The sequence below is a fragment of the Astatotilapia calliptera genome, chromosome 7 (genome assembly GCF_964374335.1).
Source record: "Astatotilapia calliptera chromosome 7, fAstCal68.1, whole genome shotgun sequence".
Taxonomy (NCBI): domain Eukaryota; kingdom Metazoa; phylum Chordata; class Actinopteri; order Cichliformes; family Cichlidae; genus Astatotilapia; species Astatotilapia calliptera.
The window spans coordinates 52017750-52038097 of NC_137428.1; the positions used below are offsets into that span (position 1 = coordinate 52017750).

At 38.9% G+C, this 20348-nt stretch overlaps 2 protein-coding genes across 2 annotated transcripts; both read left to right on the top strand.

Annotated features, from left to right (window-relative positions):
• Positions 1–1868: 1868 nt before the first annotated feature.
• On the top strand, positions 1869–12532 carry mov10l1 (Mov10 like RNA helicase 1). The gene is made up of 27 exons (XM_026175365.2): positions 1869–2440; positions 2800–2931; positions 3062–3249; positions 3390–3549; positions 3736–3848; positions 3998–4185; positions 4534–4674; positions 5209–5499; positions 5722–5919; positions 6057–6171; positions 6445–6622; positions 6712–6782; positions 6865–6956; positions 7103–7158; positions 7558–7634; positions 7739–7811; positions 7905–8086; positions 8695–8841; positions 8944–9065; positions 9151–9250; positions 9591–9737; positions 9951–10124; positions 10238–10387; positions 10560–10667; positions 11812–11952; positions 12050–12141; positions 12304–12532. The coding sequence occupies exons 2-27, from the start codon at positions 2838–2840 to the stop codon at positions 12329–12331; spliced, it is 3426 nt and encodes a 1141-aa protein (XP_026031150.2). The 5' UTR covers positions 1869–2440; positions 2800–2837; the 3' UTR covers positions 12332–12532.
• A 4330-nt stretch (positions 12533–16862) lies between these two features.
• On the top strand, positions 16863–18503 carry szl (sizzled). The gene is made up of 4 exons (XM_026177060.2): positions 16863–17244; positions 17358–17524; positions 17660–17752; positions 17862–18503. The coding sequence occupies exons 1-4, from the start codon at positions 16964–16966 to the stop codon at positions 18170–18172; spliced, it is 852 nt and encodes a 283-aa protein (XP_026032845.1). The 5' UTR covers positions 16863–16963; the 3' UTR covers positions 18173–18503.
• The last annotated feature ends 1845 nt before the right edge of the window (positions 18504–20348 follow it).

Sequence of the window (20348 nt, forward strand, 5' to 3'; positions counted from 1 at the left end):
TCTTTCAGCTTAACGAGTGAACCGTCAGCTCGTTCAAACACACGTTAAAGTCCGTTTGGCTCGACACCACCGAACAGAGGCAGCAATATAACATAGCTAACATTAACAGTGCAGTGGATCCTGCTTGTGCCATGATATTCAGGACTGCAAACCGAGCAGCATCACTGACTTTCAGCTTGTTGTGTTTGTGGATATATGACTGACTTTAATTATCCACAAAATCATTACATTCTCTGTAAGATTAAGGTCGACTATTGTATTATTATATTTTAAAGGCTTTGAAAGCAAGTAAAAGCTGAACGTACAAACATCGCTAATGGCAAATAAGTTTGCCGACATGTGGCCAACAGTAATGTTTTAATGTTCCTCATTATTAAACATTTGCACATAAATAAGTGACATAATATTTAGTACTTACTTTTCACAGTTTACTCTTCGGCCGCTCCGCTTCTGCCATCTGCGGCAAAATTATCCACACCGACTGCCGCGCTATGAATTGTGGGATATGTTGGGCCACGAAGTCTACACTGCCACAGCCTTAAATTCAGGGAAATGAAGGACACATTTGAGGGCCGCATTTCGAGCAGCCTTTGAATTGGGACAGCCTTCGGCGCGCCACTGTGACGTAATCGGCCTTAAAATGCGGCCTTTAAGGCTGTAGACCCTTTTTAATCATTGGCTACAGCGAGACCTGTCATTGAAGGGTAGAGTTCTGCTATCGAAGGCTGAAGGTATCTCCCGTCTAACCTATGCTGCCCAGTCACTACATGTTGATAATACAACCTGTAAGTCAATTAACAAATTATTATACAATTTTTTATGGAAAAATAAAACTCACTACTTACGTAAATCAGTAGCTTTAAATTCATATGATAAAGGAGGCATAAATTTTTATTGATTTCGGTGCTCTTAACAACACCTTTAAAATAAACTGGATTAAAAAGTATTTAAGAAATCCCACTTCTATCTGGAACTTTATCTCACATCATGTGTTCTCTAATTTAGGCGGCCTTAACTTCCTACTGCTCTGCAATTACAGTATTCCAAAAATACCACTGAAACTTTCTCACTTTCATCAACAAATTCTTTTGGCATGGGCGCTGATTTACAAACACAATTTCTCTCCACAAAACTGTTTTATTTGGAATAACTGCAATATTAATTATAAAAATAAAACCCTTTTTTAAAATAACTGGTTTAATAATGGAATAATCTTGGTTAGTCAGTTATTTAGAGAAGATGGACTCTTTTATAATTACTCTGAGTTCCTCAGGAGATACAATGTACCGATAACGCCTAAAGAATTCTCAATAGTGTTCGATGCCATCCCATCTGGTCTGTCCATGTTACACAGATGCTCCCACAGTGCTCCACTACAGGTCACTCCCCCGGATGTGTTACATTCTTCTCTTGGCAATGTTTGCTTTTCCTCTCATAAGTCTATAAATACCAAAATAAGATCTCTCTTTCAGGATGCAATGGTCTCTGTTCCATCAGCCATATTTTATTGGGCCAATTTTGTAACAGATATTGAATGGAAAAAAGTTTGGACTTTACCACAAAGGTTTTTCTTGACAAACAAAATTAAAGAGATTTCTTTTAAGTTGATTCATAAGTTTTACCCTACCAAACAATATTTGTCCAAATGTATGGCTGAAATAAATGTAAATTGTACCTTCTGTCAAGAGCAACCTGAAACAGTTTCTCATCTGTTTTGGTCGTGTAAATTTACGTGTAAATTCTGGAAGGATTTCCACAAGTTTATTACTGACTTTGTTCTCCCTAATCTTCAACTGTACTATAAGGATGTTATCTTTGGCTATTATAATTTTAAAGACAAGGACAATGATGCTTTCTTTTTTATAAATTTGGTTTTATTTTTGGCAAAATTTCATATACACAAAAGCAAAGTCCTCGGCAGAAAGCCTGAACTTCTTGTATTAAAAATGGAACTTGCACAATATATAAGGACAATCTCCTCATCAAAAAACACTAAGGCTCTCAAGACTGTTAACATCTATAACCGATTGAAACTGCTAACTTGATTTTGGCTCTTGCAAACTTTTGTTTATTTATGTTCCCCTTGATTTATTTTATTTTTTGTACTCACTTTTGTCTTACTGTCTTTGTCACTCTTTCTGTTCCTCATTGTACTACCACAATGTTATCTTTTATGTGATCCCTGTTTTACTTGACTGTATGTCTATAATGTGATAAATAAAGTTAAAAAAAAAAAAGAAAAAAAAAGCGTGCAGACCCGGCAGTCTTTCCTTCTCTTCTCACTCCTCCTATCACCTGCTTACTGTGTACTTTACAGCGCCCCCGTTTGGTTAAATCTACCCTCTCTCTCCTAGCGCCGCCCTTCTTAAAACTAGCCGTGACCGAGCGTCCCTGCGTACCTCCAAAGTGTCACGGATCTTCAGGGTGGAAGAGCCAACAGGTCTCGAATCAGACATTTGAAAATTAGTTTAATGTCACTAACTAATTTATTATTAACATATTCTCACTACCTTTATTTGTTTAATAATGTTTTCAATTATTTTCTATTTGCGGGCTTTTAAAGTGAGGTAGCTTTTAGCTAACTTTTCCTGCGACGTGTGAACTTGTTAACTTTCCTGCCCCAGCTAATTAGCAGACATTGATAACTTATTCAACTTTATGACTTCACTCAGTTGTGTGTTCGATTAATAGTCTGTTAGCGAGTTAAGTGTAACAACGGCAAACGTACAGCCTGCTCTTAGGTGGATTAAGCTGCCACTGGGCGATTAAGAGCAGATCTCCTGTGTCCTGTTTTCTTAGTGCGGGTAGCTAGCTGCGTGAGCTAGCATTTTGCAGATATGCTTACTGCGGTGCGTTGTGTGCTGTCCAAGCTGGTTTCTCCACTGTGGAGGACAGTCGAAGTGGAAGGAGACATTTTCTCCCATGAATCAGGTAAATGCAATATTACTTCAAACCACGTCAAGGTAAAAATTTGGTCAGCTTAATTGTGTGTATTGCTGATAGCAGAATACTAACACATTAGATTAGTCAAGTTTGGTTTGCATTTTTTTTTCTTGACCAGGTAGGGAAGACATTCGCCACCTGAGGGGCCAGGTGATAACCCAGCTGTGTCTTGACTATGGCATGATCGACGATGCCATCTACTTCACTAGTGGTGAGGTCTTGGGTGGCGTGCCACTGAAAGAAGGAGACCTGGTCAACTGTATAGCAGTAAGAGATGGTTCCGAAGGGGGATGGAAAGCTTTAAGGGTGAGGAGCCTGTGCTTCATGTGATCAACAGCTTAAATTTCTGTTTATTTCGTAGTGTGAAGTTGTTTCTATTGAGAACTTGTTTGTTGTTCCCTCCAATAAGGCATTCACAGTGAGCTTTGTTGAACCATGTCCTTTAGGTGGAGAAGAGTGCAGACGCTTGGGAGGATGGAGGAAAAACCTCCTTAGAAGCTGACATTATGCAGCTGCGGCCTCTTGTTGGCATGGTCACATCATTTGATGGAGATGGTGGCTACATAAATCAAACCACATACTTCCCATGCCACAGTCTTTGGGAAGGTACCTCCCACTTCACGTTACATGCTAAAAGCTTCTTCCACCCGTGATGCTTTGCTACACCCATTCTTGGTCATTCAGCCCCAGCCAGTATTTTGGACTGATTTAACCAAGCATGATCATTAAAGCATGATCTTTAAAGATCATGCTTTCAATCTGCTGAAGGTTTACGTTTCTGTCTTCTCGCAGGTTACGAGCCAATGAAAGGAGACTGGGTCCAAGCAAAATATTTTATCAATCCTAACCAGTGGACTACAAAGGCTCATTCTGTGGTCCCTTTACGCTATTGCCGCCTAGACCAAGTAATCGTATCATTGTTTTTTAAAATGCAATACATGCTTATTTTATTGGAGTCCATTTAGTTGTACTTTACTTTTCTGCTCAATTATTTGCAATGGTAAAACTTTGTAAAACCCCCCCCCCATTTGTCATTTTCACCTCCTTTCTGTAGGTGCGTGTGACCAGTATCTATGGTCGTAGTGGAGTGGTGGATGACAGTGTTTTCTTCAGCTTGGACTCTCTCCTGCTCCCTGCCCATTACGAGCCTTTAGTAGGAGATTTGGTTAACCTGATAATGGTGGAGAGCAGTCAGTCACTCTATAGCTGGAGGGCTCTTTGCATGGCACCCTTCTCTCAGAGGTATCAGCTACAGTTTTTAAGCTTGAAGTGATGACTGTATATTTTGTGGGTTTGCTTTTTACAGTTTCTGCTTGAAAAATAACTTCATTGAGCAATCATCAGCTAGCGATCCGGCGGTGTTATTCCCATTACCCGCCGGGCAGCGTCCGGGAAACCAAAGTCTTTGGGTTCCGGGGGGAGTATGGTTGCAAAGCTGAAACTTAAAGAAATTGACGGAAGGGTACCACCAGGAGTGGCGCCTGCGGCTTAATTTGACTGAACACGGGAAAGCTCGCCCAGAGACGGAAAGGATTGACAGATTGATAGATAGTTAATCATAATGAGTGTATTTTTTTATTCTTATTGCAGTGCAAATCTTTCTGCTACACCTCTCAGAGAGGCTGAGCTGAAGAGCATCTTAGAAGATAAAGGAGGGCTGAATGTAACAGACTACGGGCAGTTTGGGGAACTGATGACTGGGGAGACGCGAGAGCTGGTGCTCTGGATACAGTAAGTTAATCAGGGAAGAAATAAAATCTTAAGAGCACTCAAAATGAAATCTCTTTAAAATTTATGTACATCTTATTAAAAGCACTGATTTAATTCTGCTTTTGTACCTGTCAAAAGTGAAAGTGCAGCTACTTTGCTCTTTTGTTTGATAAATGTCATTGAGAGTAAAAACATTGTAATACTTTTTCCACGTGTTCATATGAGCATAAATTAAATGAAACTAATTTTCCAGAGGCAACCTAAATGGGAACCACAGCAGACAGAGCAAGCATGTTGGCACTATTTATAAGGGCACATAACTTGAAAACAAAACAAATGATGTAGTCTCTTGGAGATAGAGGTCAGCATTGATCAGCACAAAATGCTCCCTGTGCACATCCTTTTAGAAGGGGAAATGAGTGCTTAATCACAGCAAATTGTGCTACTGCATCACAAACTTTCAGAGAACTGTGGACTATATATTATTGAGAAAATGCGATTTTAATTAGTATTCAGTAGGATTGCGTTTTAGTGTCTTCATCTTTCTCTTAACAGAAATAAAGGTTCAGAGACCCACAAGTTTACACACTGCGACTTTGCTGGCTGGGACTCAGAAGAACAGTTCACTCTGGTTAGTGTTAAAGGATTGACGTCACTGAGGCAAAAAGGGCAGCAGCTGCAAGAAAACCCTGTCAAGTCTTCAGAAATCCAAGTAAAAGATGGAGCCAAAGATAATGGCGATGCGCAGAAGGAGGCGGTCCATTCCCCTGGTCTAAGAAGACAGGAAAGCGAGTTGGATATTTTACCTGGAGAGAGACTGCCAGTTGTTGTAGCCTGCGAGGCAAAGTAAGTTTTGTTTTTATTCCTCATATCAAAACAATGATAAAAATAATACAATCACTAATATGGGTAATGTATGAGAAAGAAGAACTTTGCTTAATCTCACTTTGGATTTACTGGTTAACAATTTATTAGAGTTTCACCGTTGGAGGTGTCGTGTGTCTCTATTGGGCCTTTGTTGTTATGATTTTTATGTACAGTTGAATTTTGTTTGGGAAATTTCTCAAGGAGCCTGGGAACTTGTGCTGAGCTGCTACTGCTGCACTTCTCTTCTTTCACCATCGGGAGGCGCCTGGAGGTCACCGTGCGCAGTGAATGTGAAGATGTGCTTCAGCCCTCTGTGCCCTACGCTCCTACTGATAGTCGCCCAGTGGCAGTGAAATCTTCTCACGTGATCACAGTAGCTGCTCCGAAAATAACACCAAGGTATCGAAAGAGCTGATTCCAATGATTCTGATCATGTGGGGGATTATTGGTGGGCATAATTATTTTTCCCCCCCTAAATTAAGTTTCACAACAAACCCTTGCTACTTGCTGTGTAAGGCTGACTGTCACTCTTCTAGGCTTGCTAATCGACGGTTGCCACAATTTCTACCCAACTACCCTGTGCCTCAAGCTCTAAGAGACTGTGTGGAAGCCCAGAGTGATGTCCTGGTTGTTGAGCCTTGCCTTGGAGAGGTGAGCTTGCCTGTGGTCAAGTTAATCTGGTCCTGAAAAATAATGACAAAAAACATTAGATTTTTACATGATTCCGAGGTGTTGTTTATGGTTGGCTGACAATAATTTCACTTTCTGAATCAGTAAAATAACAAACTGTGGATCTTGAGTAAGTATGTAATGTGATGTAAAATGTTAGGAACTGCTTCAGGTGGCTGGTGTCTTGTGCCCTATTGAAAATAGAAAATCAGAATTTGCATGAAGTGAAACAGTAAGTTTTTGCATTTTGCTCAGGTGCTGTCCCCGTCAAACATGCAGTCGCGTTTCTCAGTCCTTCTGTGGCTGGAAGAGTTGAATGCAGAAAGGGAACTGAGAGAATTCTCTATCAGCGGAGCGCTTCTCAGGAAAGGGGCTGTCTACCTGCACCTCGAGGTCCCGGGTTTGGCCGAAGGCAGACCTAATCTCTATATAGGTAAGGTGGCCTTAAGCGCCTTTCATCATTATTGTTGCTTTATTGTTACTGTTCAACAAAAGAAGAAGGTTGACAAGCTTCCTTTTCAGGGGACAGAATAATACTAAAGAAGCCACAAAGTGATGGCGTGGTAATGGAGTACATTAGCTACGTCACAGAGGTATGGAGATATTTCTTATTGTAAAGCATATTTTCAAAAAATACTTAATTTTATGTTAGTCTAATGCTCAGTTGTTACACAGATCAATGATGAGGATGTGAGTTTGCGAGTGAACTCAGACTTTCAGCGCAGCTACCTCGGAGAGCCACTAGATGTTGAGTTCTCTTACAACAGGTGAGAAAATGAGTAGAATCCTAATATCATAATTAATTTATTACTTCACATTTCAAATTTGTCTTTCACCTGAAAACAGTTTCATAGTTGCTGTGCCTCAGGGTTTTTTGTTTACCTTTTAATGTTTTTGATGTTTGTTTATTCAGATTGACGATGAGGCGGTGTCACAGTGCACTTGAACAGACAAAACACTTCGGGGAAAGTAAGTTCAATCTAAATTACTGTGAGTCTACATTCCAGACTCATTTTCTTTTAAATAATTTTATATAAAAATATATTTTTGATGTAATGAAATTATATTTTGTGTAATATGTATCGAAAAACAGAAAAAGGCTAAACAGAGGGAAAACAAGAGTAACTGCTTGAAAACTCATCTTTAGTATGACACACATTGTCAGGGCCACAAAAGTGGCACTAGAGGGTGCTGTTTGACTTGTCTTGACACAGGATGTACTGCAGCGACAGCTTGTTCAGATGCCTTCAAACATTTTGTAAAAAGAAACACAAAGCTTGTTTTATTTCTCCATAGCTACATATTGATTACAGAATACCCAAGCATTTATGACTAACTTTAAAAGCAGTTTTTAAAATTGTCGGGCAGTTCTCTTCCCCTCCAGAGTGACACCCCGGACCCCTCGGTGGACTGGAAAATGGATGGATAAACTAGATGACAAAACGGTAGGGCACAATATGGGGGGTGACAGTAAGACATTACTTGATTAAATTTAAAGCTTTTAATCAAATGTAAATATGTTTAAAAAAACAAAACAAAAAAAAAACAGGCACCAGCCACTGAAAATGGAAAAGTGTCAGGCATTACCATTGACATGAAGTCAAAAGGCACACAGACTAAAGGTACAGATATTTTCAGTATCATATTGATTTTGTCTGTGTTTTGACTGATAACGTCACCAGCATCATCATTAACAAATGTGTAATTGTATCTAGATTGTGCACCAACATCTAAACCCATCCCCACCGAAGGGAACTTCTTTAACCCAGACCTGAACCCCCCTCAGAAGGAGGCAGTGAAGAGGATCCTAGCAGGGGAGTGCCGGCCCCTTCCGTATGTGCTCTTTGGACCTCCAGGCACTGGAAAGACGATCACCATTATAGAGGCCATACTCCAGGTGCACATACTCAATGCAATATAGTCACATGAATACATAGAAAAATATAATTTTGTAAGTGCCACTCTTATTCACACTGTGGCTGTACTCATTTTTACGTTTTGTCCATTGGTATTTAGGTTTAAGTCTGGATTGTCAATAGATAGAATTGTTGTTACCCTGCCTGGTGGGTGAGCAGGCAGCGTTGACACCCAAGTTTGTGAGTTCGATAACTCAATAAATTGACATAGCAGTTTCAAATTGATACCATAGGTGTATCTACTAAAAATCTTGATGAATTTGAATGTCAGTGACCATGGCCTCAAGGTTGGAGGTCAGAGGTCACGTTTTCTAAAAAAATCTTGTGAATGCAGTAACATGTGAGAACAAGGCAACGTAGGTTTTTTTTCTTATTTAAATTTGTACCCTAGGTGCATCTACTAGGAGGCTGAGGGGTACCACTGGCCGCTGCTGCCGCCAGTATTTTTTATTTTTTTAATTAATTAATTAATTTTTATGACAAAGTGAATAAAAATCCTTAGCACTCAGTCTTTTTTAGACTCTCATTTGCAAATGATGGCTGTTTGATTCCCATTGCTTGTATGAGGTTTAATCTTTTCCACATCCAGGTTTACTACTTTATGCCCAGTAGTCGGGTACTTGTATGTACCCCCTCCAACAGTGCTGCTGACCTCATCTGCATCCGCCTGCATAACAGTGGCTTCCTGCATGCTGCGAGTATGGCCCGTGTTAATGCGTCCTGTAGACAGAATGAGGTATTTAATATTATTTAATATAGTATTTAGGCTAATGTGTTTGACTATTTCAGATTTAGATTTTTATTTCTTTATTTTTTTTCTCTCCACTCCTCCCCGTAGTCTATCCCAGAAGTGCTGAGTGTGTACTCCAGGGCAGGAGAGGACATTCGTCAAGCTGCTTTCCACAGGATTGTGGTCAGCACCTGCTCCAGTGCTGGCATGTTCCATAATATAGGCCTACCGTAAGACATGGGTTATAGTAGAGAGAAGTTAATCAGTTTTTCTCCCACTTTAGTCCTTGTTTACTAACCCTTTAATAATCTTCAGAGTTGGACACTTTACTCATCTGTTTCTGGATGAAGCCGGTCAAGCCACTGAGCCAGAGTCCCTGATCCCGATGAGCGTTGTGTCAGAGAGAGATGGACAGGTTAGCACAAATACACATGTACTGATTTCATTAAGACCTTAGTGGGTTTTTACATATGAGCTCTGGGAGAATCGGGTTCAGATGTTGTATGTTTCACATATGTAGCCCTGCGAGCGTCTTCTTACTACTGGAAATACTGTGTGGATTAAACAATGGACCTGCCTGACTTGAGTGTTGTCAGACACTAGAAAATCTCAGGGTTGGGGTGAATTTGATGACTGGTTAAACTAATTTTCCACATATTTTTGTGTACTTACTTTACTTTTTGGCCATGACTGAACTGAGCTTTATTAACAATTACTCTTTTTGTTGTTGTTTTTAAAAAAAATACCTTATTTAGATTGTTTTAGCTGGAGACCCCTGTCAGTTGGGTCCGCTTGTGAAGTCTAAGATAGCCAGTGCCTTTGGCTTTGGGGTGTCTTTGTTGGAGAGGCTGATGGCCAACCCTCTGTACTCCAGACAGGACTGGGGCTACAATCCTAAGCTGGTTAGTGTTCTACATAAAGGTGTTTATGCTGTTGAGCATTTTTAAGTTGTTTTTTTTTTTTTTTTTTGCAGAAATGCATCATATTACAATGTGTAAAGATAAAAGTTTTATGATACAGTGCAGATCTAATGATAAATGAACTTGACTGGAATCTGTCAGTATATTTTCAGTCTACATGATAATCACAGGAGTGCTGTTTCATTACAACAACAGGTAACTAAGCTGGTCTACAACTATCGTTCTCATGAGGCCTTGCTCACACTGCCTTCAAAGCTCTTCTATCAGGGAGAACTGTGCTGTAAAGGACCCAGGCCTATTGTGGACTCCCTGTGCCAGTGGAAAAATCTGCCCAAAAAAAGCTTCCCACTTCTTTTTCATGGAGTCAGGGTAATGAAAGTGATAGGTTCCTTTACTGAGGAACGTTATATGACACTTTGTTGGGATTGCTAGCTTGCATTTTTATTTTGTTGCATGTTCTCTCCCCCCCTTTCTTTCTCTAGGGCACAGAAATGAGAGAAGGTAACAACCCATCATGGTTTAACCCAGTAGAAGCTGTACAGGTCATGCTATACTGCTGTCAACTGGCAAAGAAGCTCTACAATCCTGTCCATGCCTCTGACATTGGCGTTATTGCCCCCTACAAAAAACAAGTATGAGTTTACGATTCATCACTGTAATGTTTTTTTTCTTTTACTATTTTATTAGACAGAAAAAAAACCAACAATTTGCACAATTCAAACTGTTAGTCCTAATGGCTTTTCAACTTAAAACTGGCCAACTGCACTCCTGTAGACCCTAAACTCTTCTGGCTTTCCTCACCAGTGTGAGAAGATTCGTGTCCTGCTGGGGAAGGTGGGCCTGTCGGACATCAAAGTGGGCTCTGTGGAGGAGTTCCAAGGACAAGAGTTTCTGGTCATCATTTTGTCTACGGTAGGCAAAAACATGCTTTTAATTACAGGTAGAAATATTGGACTGTATTTTCCTCTAAGTAAAAGGCTAGCTGTTTGATTTTTATTTTATTTTTTAACATGCATCTGTGTTATCAAATATCAAAATATGTGCAGTATTTTGATATTAATTTTGCTATCATTTTATATAAATGATAGCAAAATTATATAAACTTTGATATAATTATATATCAAATTATATCAAAGTTGAGTTTGACTTTGATATAACTATTATTATTATTATTATTATTATTATTATTATTATTATTATTATTATTATTTCTTCTTTGGGTTAATCCAAGTGGCAGACATGGGTGGGGGTTTTTTGTTTTTTTTAATTGTCATTTGGATGGTTGGGTTTAGATTTTGGTGTAAACAACAAAAGCATAGATCATCCTACCTTGTATTAATTGTTCAGACTGGTGGTGATGCAACAGGTTACTAGCAAGGTGCAACTAATGAAGTGGCCACTGAATGTGTATATCCTTTAACCTCAAATTACACAGGATTTAAATAGTGAATACACAAATTAAACCTGTACCATGTAAAATTTCCACTATACTGAAGCCCCTGTTTATTTATTGAGTTTTTTTAATTTATTTTTTAATGAATAAGCAGACATGCTGATTTACCATACCATACCACCTTTATTTATAAAGCACTTTAACATAAAACCAGAGTTCACGAAGTGCTGTACATGCTAAAAGCATAAGTAAAGAAAATTAAAATGAGATAAGATAAAATAAATAACTAAAAAAAAAACTAAAATAAATTGAAACATGTTAAAACAAATTGAGTCAACCCCTCTAATCAATGCCAAAGGCTTCAGCGAATAAATATGTTTTAAGAAGACTTTTAAATTCAGAGAGAGAAGAGGCCTGCCTAACATGCAAGGGTAGATCATTCCACAACTTTGGAGCAACTACAGCAAAAGCACGATCACCTTTAGATTTATACTTAGTTTTCGGTACCTTAAGGAGCTGCTGATTGGCGGACCTAAGGGATTGGGCAGGTGTATATGGTTGTAGATTTAGTTCAACCTTGTGCCCAAACGTAAACCCGTAACATTTACATATTTTATGTTCACTGTCATGGCATTTAATCCATATAATTCTTCTATAATATAGGTGCGCTCTAGTGAGTCACTACAGAGTGATGATCTAAAGAGTACGCTTGGCTTCCTGGCCAACCCAAAACGCTTCAATGTGGCCATCACTCGACCCAAAGCTCTGCTTTTAATTGTTGGAAACCCCCACATTCTCATTAGGGTGAGTGACCTCTTAACTTTTTTTTTTCTCTCTCATCAGACTGGTTGTAATAAAATGCATTCACCCTATATGTTCTAAAATCATAATTCCTTTCCAGGACCTATGCTTCAGGGCTCTGCTTGAGTACTGCTTTATTAATGAGGCTTATCTGGGCTGCGATCCTCCTTCCTCTCTTCAAGATGTTCACACGTAAGTAAACAGGTTCATAATGGATATTCTGGACTATTGCAAGGCTACTAATCAAATATTATTTATTGTTAGTGCAGATGGTATTCTGATTTTTTTATTATTATTATTATTATTATTATTATTATTGTGCAAAAATGTGAACCCCATCTCATTTTCCCACAGTGTTGCAGAGGAGCAAAGGAGCACATAAAAGGGACAAAAACAGGGGGTGTACTGCAGCACAGTCAACCTGGCAATCAAATTGTGTTTATATTTGTTTTTCCTCCTTCACGTTTTCTCAGCTTGTCTCTGTGTACCTCTTAACGTAATTGCTTTAAAAAGAAAAATATCTTGTTTGCCTAAGAGCCAAATGCAGTCCCACTGGGATGAGAAATAAAGGTGATACTCATGATCAGGGCCCAAGCATTCTTGTGTCCTACCATTAAGTTGATGTGCTTGACAGTGCATAAGATGGTTCTGATTTTTGGGTGAATTACCAAGAATTGCACCTTAATGGTCCCAGTGTGTTTATCTACCCAGTCTGCACAGTAATGGTTCCACAGTTATTTGAATGGAATCGACCTTGCTTTTAAAGCAAAAAGAAAGTAATGTGGTGCCAGCTCTTTGATAATCAAGAGAAAATGGATACAACAAAACAAGGTTTTGGTATATTGAGGGCATTAACCTAAGCAGATGTCTGCGGATTTTATGGGCAAGTTGTCTGCATAAGTTGATATAACAGTGTCTACCCATAAGACCTAGAGACTGGATGTGACAATTGAGTGCTATTGAGTCTAAGTCTGCACACTCACCGTCAGCCCTACTGGAGCCCAGTGGGTGGAGTAATGGGAAAAGAAAAGACAAAAATGGGGGTTCAGTGTCTTTAAGTTAATGGGTCTATTAGGAGCAGGGAGGGGATAACGCTTATCTGAACTGTGAGAGAGCTCAGCTCAGACACAAAGTCCCTTTTCTTTTCTTCCAAAAGACACCCCCGTCTTTGATGTATGCCTCAGGTGTTTGGGTTTGTTTTTTTTTTTTTCCTCTGGTGTCCCACTTCTCCAATAATAGCTGTACCATAGAGTGAAGAATACCCATACACATTTATATTGTTTAAAATAATGTTGCTTTGTAGGTTCTTAAGTTATAGTCCGCCAGGTTTCTCACTTAGATTTTGAAGCATGATGTGTTGTGACGTTGTTTTGCTGGCACAGTTACTATTAATGAATTATTTAAGACTTTCAAATGCACAGATTAAAACCCAAGGTCTGGAAAACAAATTTTTATTATCACATAGAAAAAAGGTTACTATTTTCCCCACAAGATGCTAAAGTCAGTGTCTGAAATAAGCAGACAGTATAAACCCACACGGGGTGTTTGTGGGTTTGTTTATTTTGGTCCCAGGACAGTGTGTATACCAGCATTATGTGCTCACATGTAGCACATAATGGGGACAGTCCGTGCCAGCTGCATTCTCACTAGTTTGTGCTTATTTTATTATAGCAGGTGGTGCTTGTAAGGAGGTAAGACATACCTGTGAATTCCTCAGAGCAGACAAGTTGGTTACCAAAGGAGGAGGGGGGTTATATCACATATGGAAAGATTGCATCAGCCCTTCAAACAAAAAAAACTACTTGCCATAAAGTGAAATGTCTTGGCCAGCTAAATATACAGCAAAAACGCAAAAGTTAAGATTGGTTAATAATGTTGGGGGGAAAACATGAATTAACTCATTAAGCAATAAGCTGTTAAAACAAGCTAGCATGGGCTGATTTTTTTTTTTTTTTCCTTTTTTTCTTGTAATCATTAGTGAATGTGCGGTTAGAACTACTAGCTAAAATTTGTAGATAAGTAGGTAATAATCAATAAATAGTTAACTTAAAGTATTCTTGTTTTTATTGTACTTGTATAGATATGTATATATTAGATGTACTGTAAATACCATGTAGTTTTGTACCACTATTATTTTTGCACCATGACACCAAGACAAATTCCTCATGTGGGTAGAAACTTCGAAATAAACATAATTCTGAGCTAAATATGATACATTTACCTAATGAGGGACAATAAATTATATTTCTATAAGCTGTAAGCTGAAAATTTGTATTTTATGCATTTAAACAGGGAAATTCATTGAAAAACTAAAAATTCTGCGTATAAATATATATGCGTAGCTTACTCGATTTTAGGTATTTAGTGTAAGAATCACTTTAACTTAAATGAAAATGGTAACAGGTAATGATGGACTGTTTAAGTCCATATGACAGCCCTGAACTTAAAAGTTGATCGCTTGGTCGTACAGATCCTCTGCTCAATGTCTATGAAAGCCAGATGGTGCAGAATATGTAGGAAAATGGCTAAAGCTACTCTTAATTGTTGGCTTTAAGGGATAATTGTCCAAGCTAGACCGTCTACTGTATTAAGACAGAGCTGCTCAGGTATTAGGATCACTACACTATCACCTTTTCACTGAGGTAGGGGCAGGCAACACATTACCAAGACAGACACTGTGTCTACAAGGCATCCATTAGGCTCAACAATATATCCCTGCTGGGCACTCAGCAGGGGGAGCTTGTTAAATGTGTTGACCTATTCTCCCAAATTAGTCTTGAACTATTGTTGCTCAGTTAGTCCCCATCTTACTGACTGTACTCGTCTACCCAAGCTCTGGAACCAGTCTCCGCTCATCAGATTGTAAAAGTTGACTAAGCTGTTGCTCATTGGAGGGCTTGCAACCATGGAGGGCTCAATGGTGCATTGTCCTCACAGCAGACAGCGTTGACACACACAAATGTGGTCAGTCAGAAAGCACTTTACTTTGTCATCTCTGATCACCAGCCACAGGAGGCTGGTTAGGATAGAGCCTTCTTGTTTGTAAGAGAAAGTCTTAGTGGCATCAGCCTCAGATACAGATCTAAACCTAGAGACAGACGACATCAAAACAAACATGACGATGCTGTAATGGAGTTCTGTTGTATTGACAAATGAGTGTCTTTATCTATGGTTGACAAATAAAGATGAGACCTTTGGTCTGTTGAATGGGTTTTTGGGATGCACTTTAGGCATAATTCTCACTGACGGTGAATGCTATACATTGCTGCGTTATTAAATTATTTATTGTTATTATTTTGTTAAAAAAAAACAACTTAAAAAGGGTATTCTTTGACATATTTTCTCAGGATATTTTTCCCACCTCAAATGTACATAGGAAATTTATGGACATGTTACTAGAGAAAGAAGAATTGAAATGGTCTAAATTCTCTAAACTGATCTGGAATATGTCATTATGTCACTGCATTGGTTAATGAAACAGGAATTTTCTCAGCTTCTATTCCATGAAATGGATAAATTAAAGAGTTTACATCTGGATCTGAGGTTGGGTTATTGGTAGATCAAAGCCAGGTGTGCCAGAGGAGACACTGGTTTGCTAATGAGAACTGGAGGCTCTTCAGATGAGTCTCCAATTAGGAAGCAGGAACACATGAAAGAGGCTTGCCGTATAAGGGAGACAGCCTGACTGTCTACAAAACCTCATTTATTTATTTTTAAATAGAACTTTCAGAGATGCAAAACAACTTCATACACAAACTGCATTCCAAAAACGCTGGGATGCTGTGTAAACAGAAACAGAATGCAATGATTGTTATATATTAGAAACCCATATTTTATTAATGTTAGAACACAGAAATATTGTGGAACAGTTCCTTAACATAAATTTGTTAAGGACTGGTGAATATCTAATGAATCGTCTAAATAAAATTGTTTGAAAATTACGCAAATCTGGAGAAATCTCTGTGCGCAAGGCTGAAAATCATTGGAAATGTCAGGCCGAAGGTCATTTAAAATGGACCGAAGCGAACTGGAAAAATGTTCCACGGTTAGATGAATAGAAATTTGAAATTATTTTTGCAAAACATAGACTCCACATTCTCTACACTAAAGAGGAGACAGACCATCCAACTTATCACCACTCAGTTCAAAAGCCTGCACAAGTGAAAGCACATCATTAATACTTAAATGCACATACAACCTTTAAAACAGCATCCTGACAAAACAATTTTCACTCTTTAGCAAGACTATCCTAAACCTGTAACTGCAGCTATTACAACGTGGCTTTGTATAGTTGAAGAGTCTGTGCACTGAAATGGCCTAAATGCCATCCAGACCTTACACCAACTAAAACCATTCGGAGCATCATAAAATGAAAAATAGGAAAAGAAGACCCGGGACTGCTGAGCAGCTGAGATTTTATAACAAGCAAAAATGGGACAACACTCCCAAAAATCCAGCAGCTGCTCTCCTCAGATCTCAGACATTTACAGACTATTGTTTAAAAAAACAGTAATGCTACACAGTCGTAAACGTGACCCTGTCACAACATGTCACACCCTGTGTGTGTGAAATGTTGCTGCCATCAAATTCAAAATGACCTTTTTTCCCCCTGAATACTGAAACTTTCCTTTTTTCTTTCTCATGAACATTTTTGTGCCCTGTAGACCTATAAAAGCGAATGCAGGAGACCGTGTGACTTAACTGAGTGGTGAAAGTTGGGGCTGGGATTCCCCAGTGTTTCCCCCTCCCCGCCCCCCTATTCCACACACCATCTGCTTACTGCCACCCCCCCTGTCGTCTGCGGTCATCACAAAACAAGTCGTTATCTCCAAAGACACGTCTCTGCATCTTTGATTGGTGGTTGATAACAGACCTACAGACTCATGGGGCTGGCTGACCTTGCTGTATATATATCATGCCATTTCAGCAGAGACTGGCAACAAGAAAGCTGGTTTAAAGCTCTCCCTGTTTATCCTTGTGTCCTCTCCTGGTTTGGCTTTCTGATCCTGACATTATGGCTGTTTTCTTCACTGTGGCTCTTATGACTATGGCTTGTCCTTTACTGGCATTTGACATGGGTCAGTCTACTCGTTGTGTTGCCATTCCCCACAAGATGCATGTCTGCAAAGATGTTGGATACTCAGAGATGCGTTTGCCAAACTTTTTGGGCCACAGTAGCCTGGAAAGCGAGGTGGTGCCACATTCAGAGGATTGGAGGCCGCTGTTGCAGACAGGCTGCCACCCTCAAGCACAAGCCTTCCTCTGCTCCCTCATTGCCCCTGTTTGTCTTGACACGTAAGTAGATTTTCTGTGTTGAGCTTTGCTTTCTTTTTATTCTTTCCGTTAATAATCATGACCGTTGTAATCTTGTTTGTTCACTGTGTAACATCTTGTTGCTATTTGTTCAGTTTCATCCAGCCCTGCCGTAGTCTGTGTGTGGCAGTGAGGGAAAGCTGTGCCCCAGTGCTTGCCTGCCAAGGACACTCATGGCCTGATGTTCTTGACTGTGACCGTTTCCCTGCTGAGGAAGACATGTGTCTTTCTCACCATGGAAAACCTGGCATCTTTTCTAAAGGTAAAGACTACATGTTCATTATTAAGGATTATAATGTTTAATTCCACTGGAATAATAGAAAACCAGTTCCTTACTCTTTCAGGTTGTTTTATGATTACCACAGTTATTTTAAATAATGTTTGATTTTTATCGCAGGGTTGCCTAAATCTGCCTGTCAAAACTGTCCTTATGTGGAAGAGGCTCCTGAATCAAAAACAATCTTGGATTCTTTCTGCAGCCATGATTTTGGTACGTTCAAAAAATCTCTCAAAAAGCTGCGGTATAGTCACATCTGTTTGTTTTTGTCACAACTTCCGATTTTCCTGGTGTTTATTATTATTCATTTTTTCCTTTACAGCTGTTACTGCCAAACTCCACCGTCTTCGCCTACCCACAGGAGAGCCAGAATTTGAAATTGAGGGGCGGGTCGAGTTTATCCGTCAGGGTCCTCTGTTGCCTTATGACACCCAGCATCTGCTCCAGCAGTGGCTCCTTATCAACGTTAGATGTGCCCGTGCCCTTGTGCGTCCTGGGAGGTCACAGCTTTATGTGCTGACTGGTTCTGTGCAGCATGATGGGACCCTTTCTCTGACTCGTGTCTTCCCTTGGCACAGAAAAGATGCAAACATTGCAGTGGCATTTCGAAAATGGAAGCACCACAGATGTTGAAGGGACATGGACCAAAACAGGAGCTTGAAATCTGTGTTTTGAGGCACAGATGGAGCTCAGTGGCACTGGGTTTTAAGAAGCATTTGTAAAAGAGGGTAATTGTTATGAGAACAGACTCTGACTCAAGCAATTTGCTCATCTGAGCAGGTCGCCGTCTCATTTCATCTTTGTTAGTGCTTTTGTTAGCACACTGAATTAAGACGCACTGAAACCTGTACATAGTATTATACATATAAATTTATAGTAGATTATATTTTCTGTTAAAAGCTGTATTTATGATGTTCCGTGTGTTGTTTGGAATAAATGACAATAAAATAGTCGTCCTATGAAACCACATATTTGTGAGGTTTCTTTCCCTCATGCTTATGCTCAAAAGCCTTGCTTTAGCCTAGTATGTTTATCTCTTTATTACAACAGTTATTTAGTTATTGCTCTTACAAGAGAGAACTAATAAAAATCAGAAATAAAAACCACTTAACACTTATGTCACCACAAGGTGGCACACTAATGCCACTTGTTCTGAAACATTGCATAATACAATGTAAAACTAACACCTAGCATGCAGTAATGGTTACAAATTGGATTGCCTATAAATTGTTCTGCATAAGATGCCAAACTGTTTTAAATGTCTTGATCACTATGTTCACAGCGTGAGGCCCATTCTGTGTAATGCTAACGAGAAGATCAATCACTCCCTTTACATTTGAATAGTCTTGTTTTCACAGCTCGTCCAAACAGACATAGTTCATGAACAATGGATGTGTTTGGTACTTTTGAAAAATCTCCTTTTGGGTTTTATGTTGTCTTGGAGTTTAAAATAAATGCTAAATATTTGACTGTTTTGGTGAAAGCCAATTCAGCCTCGGGAATAGCTGTGAAGTAAAATCATCAGCATTCCATATAATACACAATGTGTCACATGTCTGATGTGATGAAGGTTACTTTGATAATGGTCATTTATTTAAAATCATTTATGTGAACTGAAAATGAATAGGAGACAAGCGCAACAAATTAAAATCTTTTATTTATCCCCAATAATAATGTTCTTTATTTGAAATGTCTGAGTAAGTCTAGTGTCTGTAATACTTTTTCCCGTGTGGGTACATTGGCTAAGTTGCTAAATAAGCAAATTGTATGACATGAAAATATCATTTTTATCCACTACAAACAAATTTGTGTTTGTGGAATTTAAGAATGGTGTTTTTTTTTTCTTTCTAATTGTTCATGCCTGAATTTTCAATGCGTGGCAACGCGCTGGTCCCGATGGACAGGCGGGATTCCATGTTCCCTTCCATTCAGATCTCTCTATTTCATAGAGTCACACAACAGTCTTCAAGAATGCATGGCATCTCACAGACCTGCATGCTAAATTTGTGGGGGTTTTTCATGCTTAACAATGATCATCAATCATTACCCATTAGCCTTTATCTGTCATTCATTTATCATCATCAACCACCCTCATTTGAGTTGCCATTAAAACAAAACTATAATTGTGTAGTTTGTTTCCCCGTGTTCACAAAACAAAAATATTATTTCTTTCTTAACCAACAGAAAGTTCCACACATGGTAACCAAACACCACGTGACCAAGAGAATACTCAAAGACTGAAAGTGAGTTCATGATGTTGTTAATGATAAAGACATATGGTTAAGATAAGTAATGTCACTCAATCATAGTAGCAAGACATTTTTTTGGTATGGTGACTGGAGTGATGTTTTAAAGCAACAAGTTATTTAAGTTTTTCTTTCACATGCAACAACAACAACTGACAGGGTTGATTCTGACGTTATCTGTGGGTCTGGAATGAGCTCCTGTCACAACTACTGGAGCATGTAACGGGATCACAATCAGGATCAACTAGTACAGCTTCAACAAGGGTCTAGGGCTCACTGATACAGTGCATTTTAATGATTCACACTGCAGTTGAAAATGTTTCACTTTGTGTTCACTGCAAATCTCAGATGATTTTTTATGTTTGCAGGAATGAAGTATAAAATATAATTATGGCAAATTATGAAATATATATTTTGCGTCTTCTTAATACTCAAAAGTTCACTTTTAGTCCATATATAAATCCATCATACAATGCATTCTTTGAAAGAATTTGTTTTTTCCCTTTTATTCTTTTCAGCACATATTCGAAACATGGGTTACATCTCTGCATAGAGTTTAGTTG

Coding starts and splice junctions, on each gene's coding strand:
- szl (XM_026177060.2), top strand. CDS start 16,964: ATGGCTGTTTTCTTCACTGTGGCTCTTATGACTATGGCTTGTCCTTTA. Junction 17,525..17,659: donor ACCTGGCATCTTTTCTAAAG/GTAAAGACTACA, acceptor TTTTTATCGCAG/GGTTGCCTAAATCTGCCTGT. Junction 17,753..17,861: donor TTTCTGCAGCCATGATTTTG/GTACGTTCAAAA, acceptor TTTCCTTTACAG/CTGTTACTGCCAAACTCCAC.
- mov10l1 (XM_026175365.2), top strand. CDS start 2,838: ATGCTTACTGCGGTGCGTTGTGTGCTGTCCAAGCTGGTTTCTCCACTG. Junction 7,159..7,557: donor GACAAAACACTTCGGGGAAA/GTAAGTTCAATC, acceptor ATTGTCGGGCAG/TTCTCTTCCCCTCCAGAGTG. Junction 9,066..9,150: donor TTCCATAATATAGGCCTACC/GTAAGACATGGG, acceptor AATAATCTTCAG/AGTTGGACACTTTACTCATC.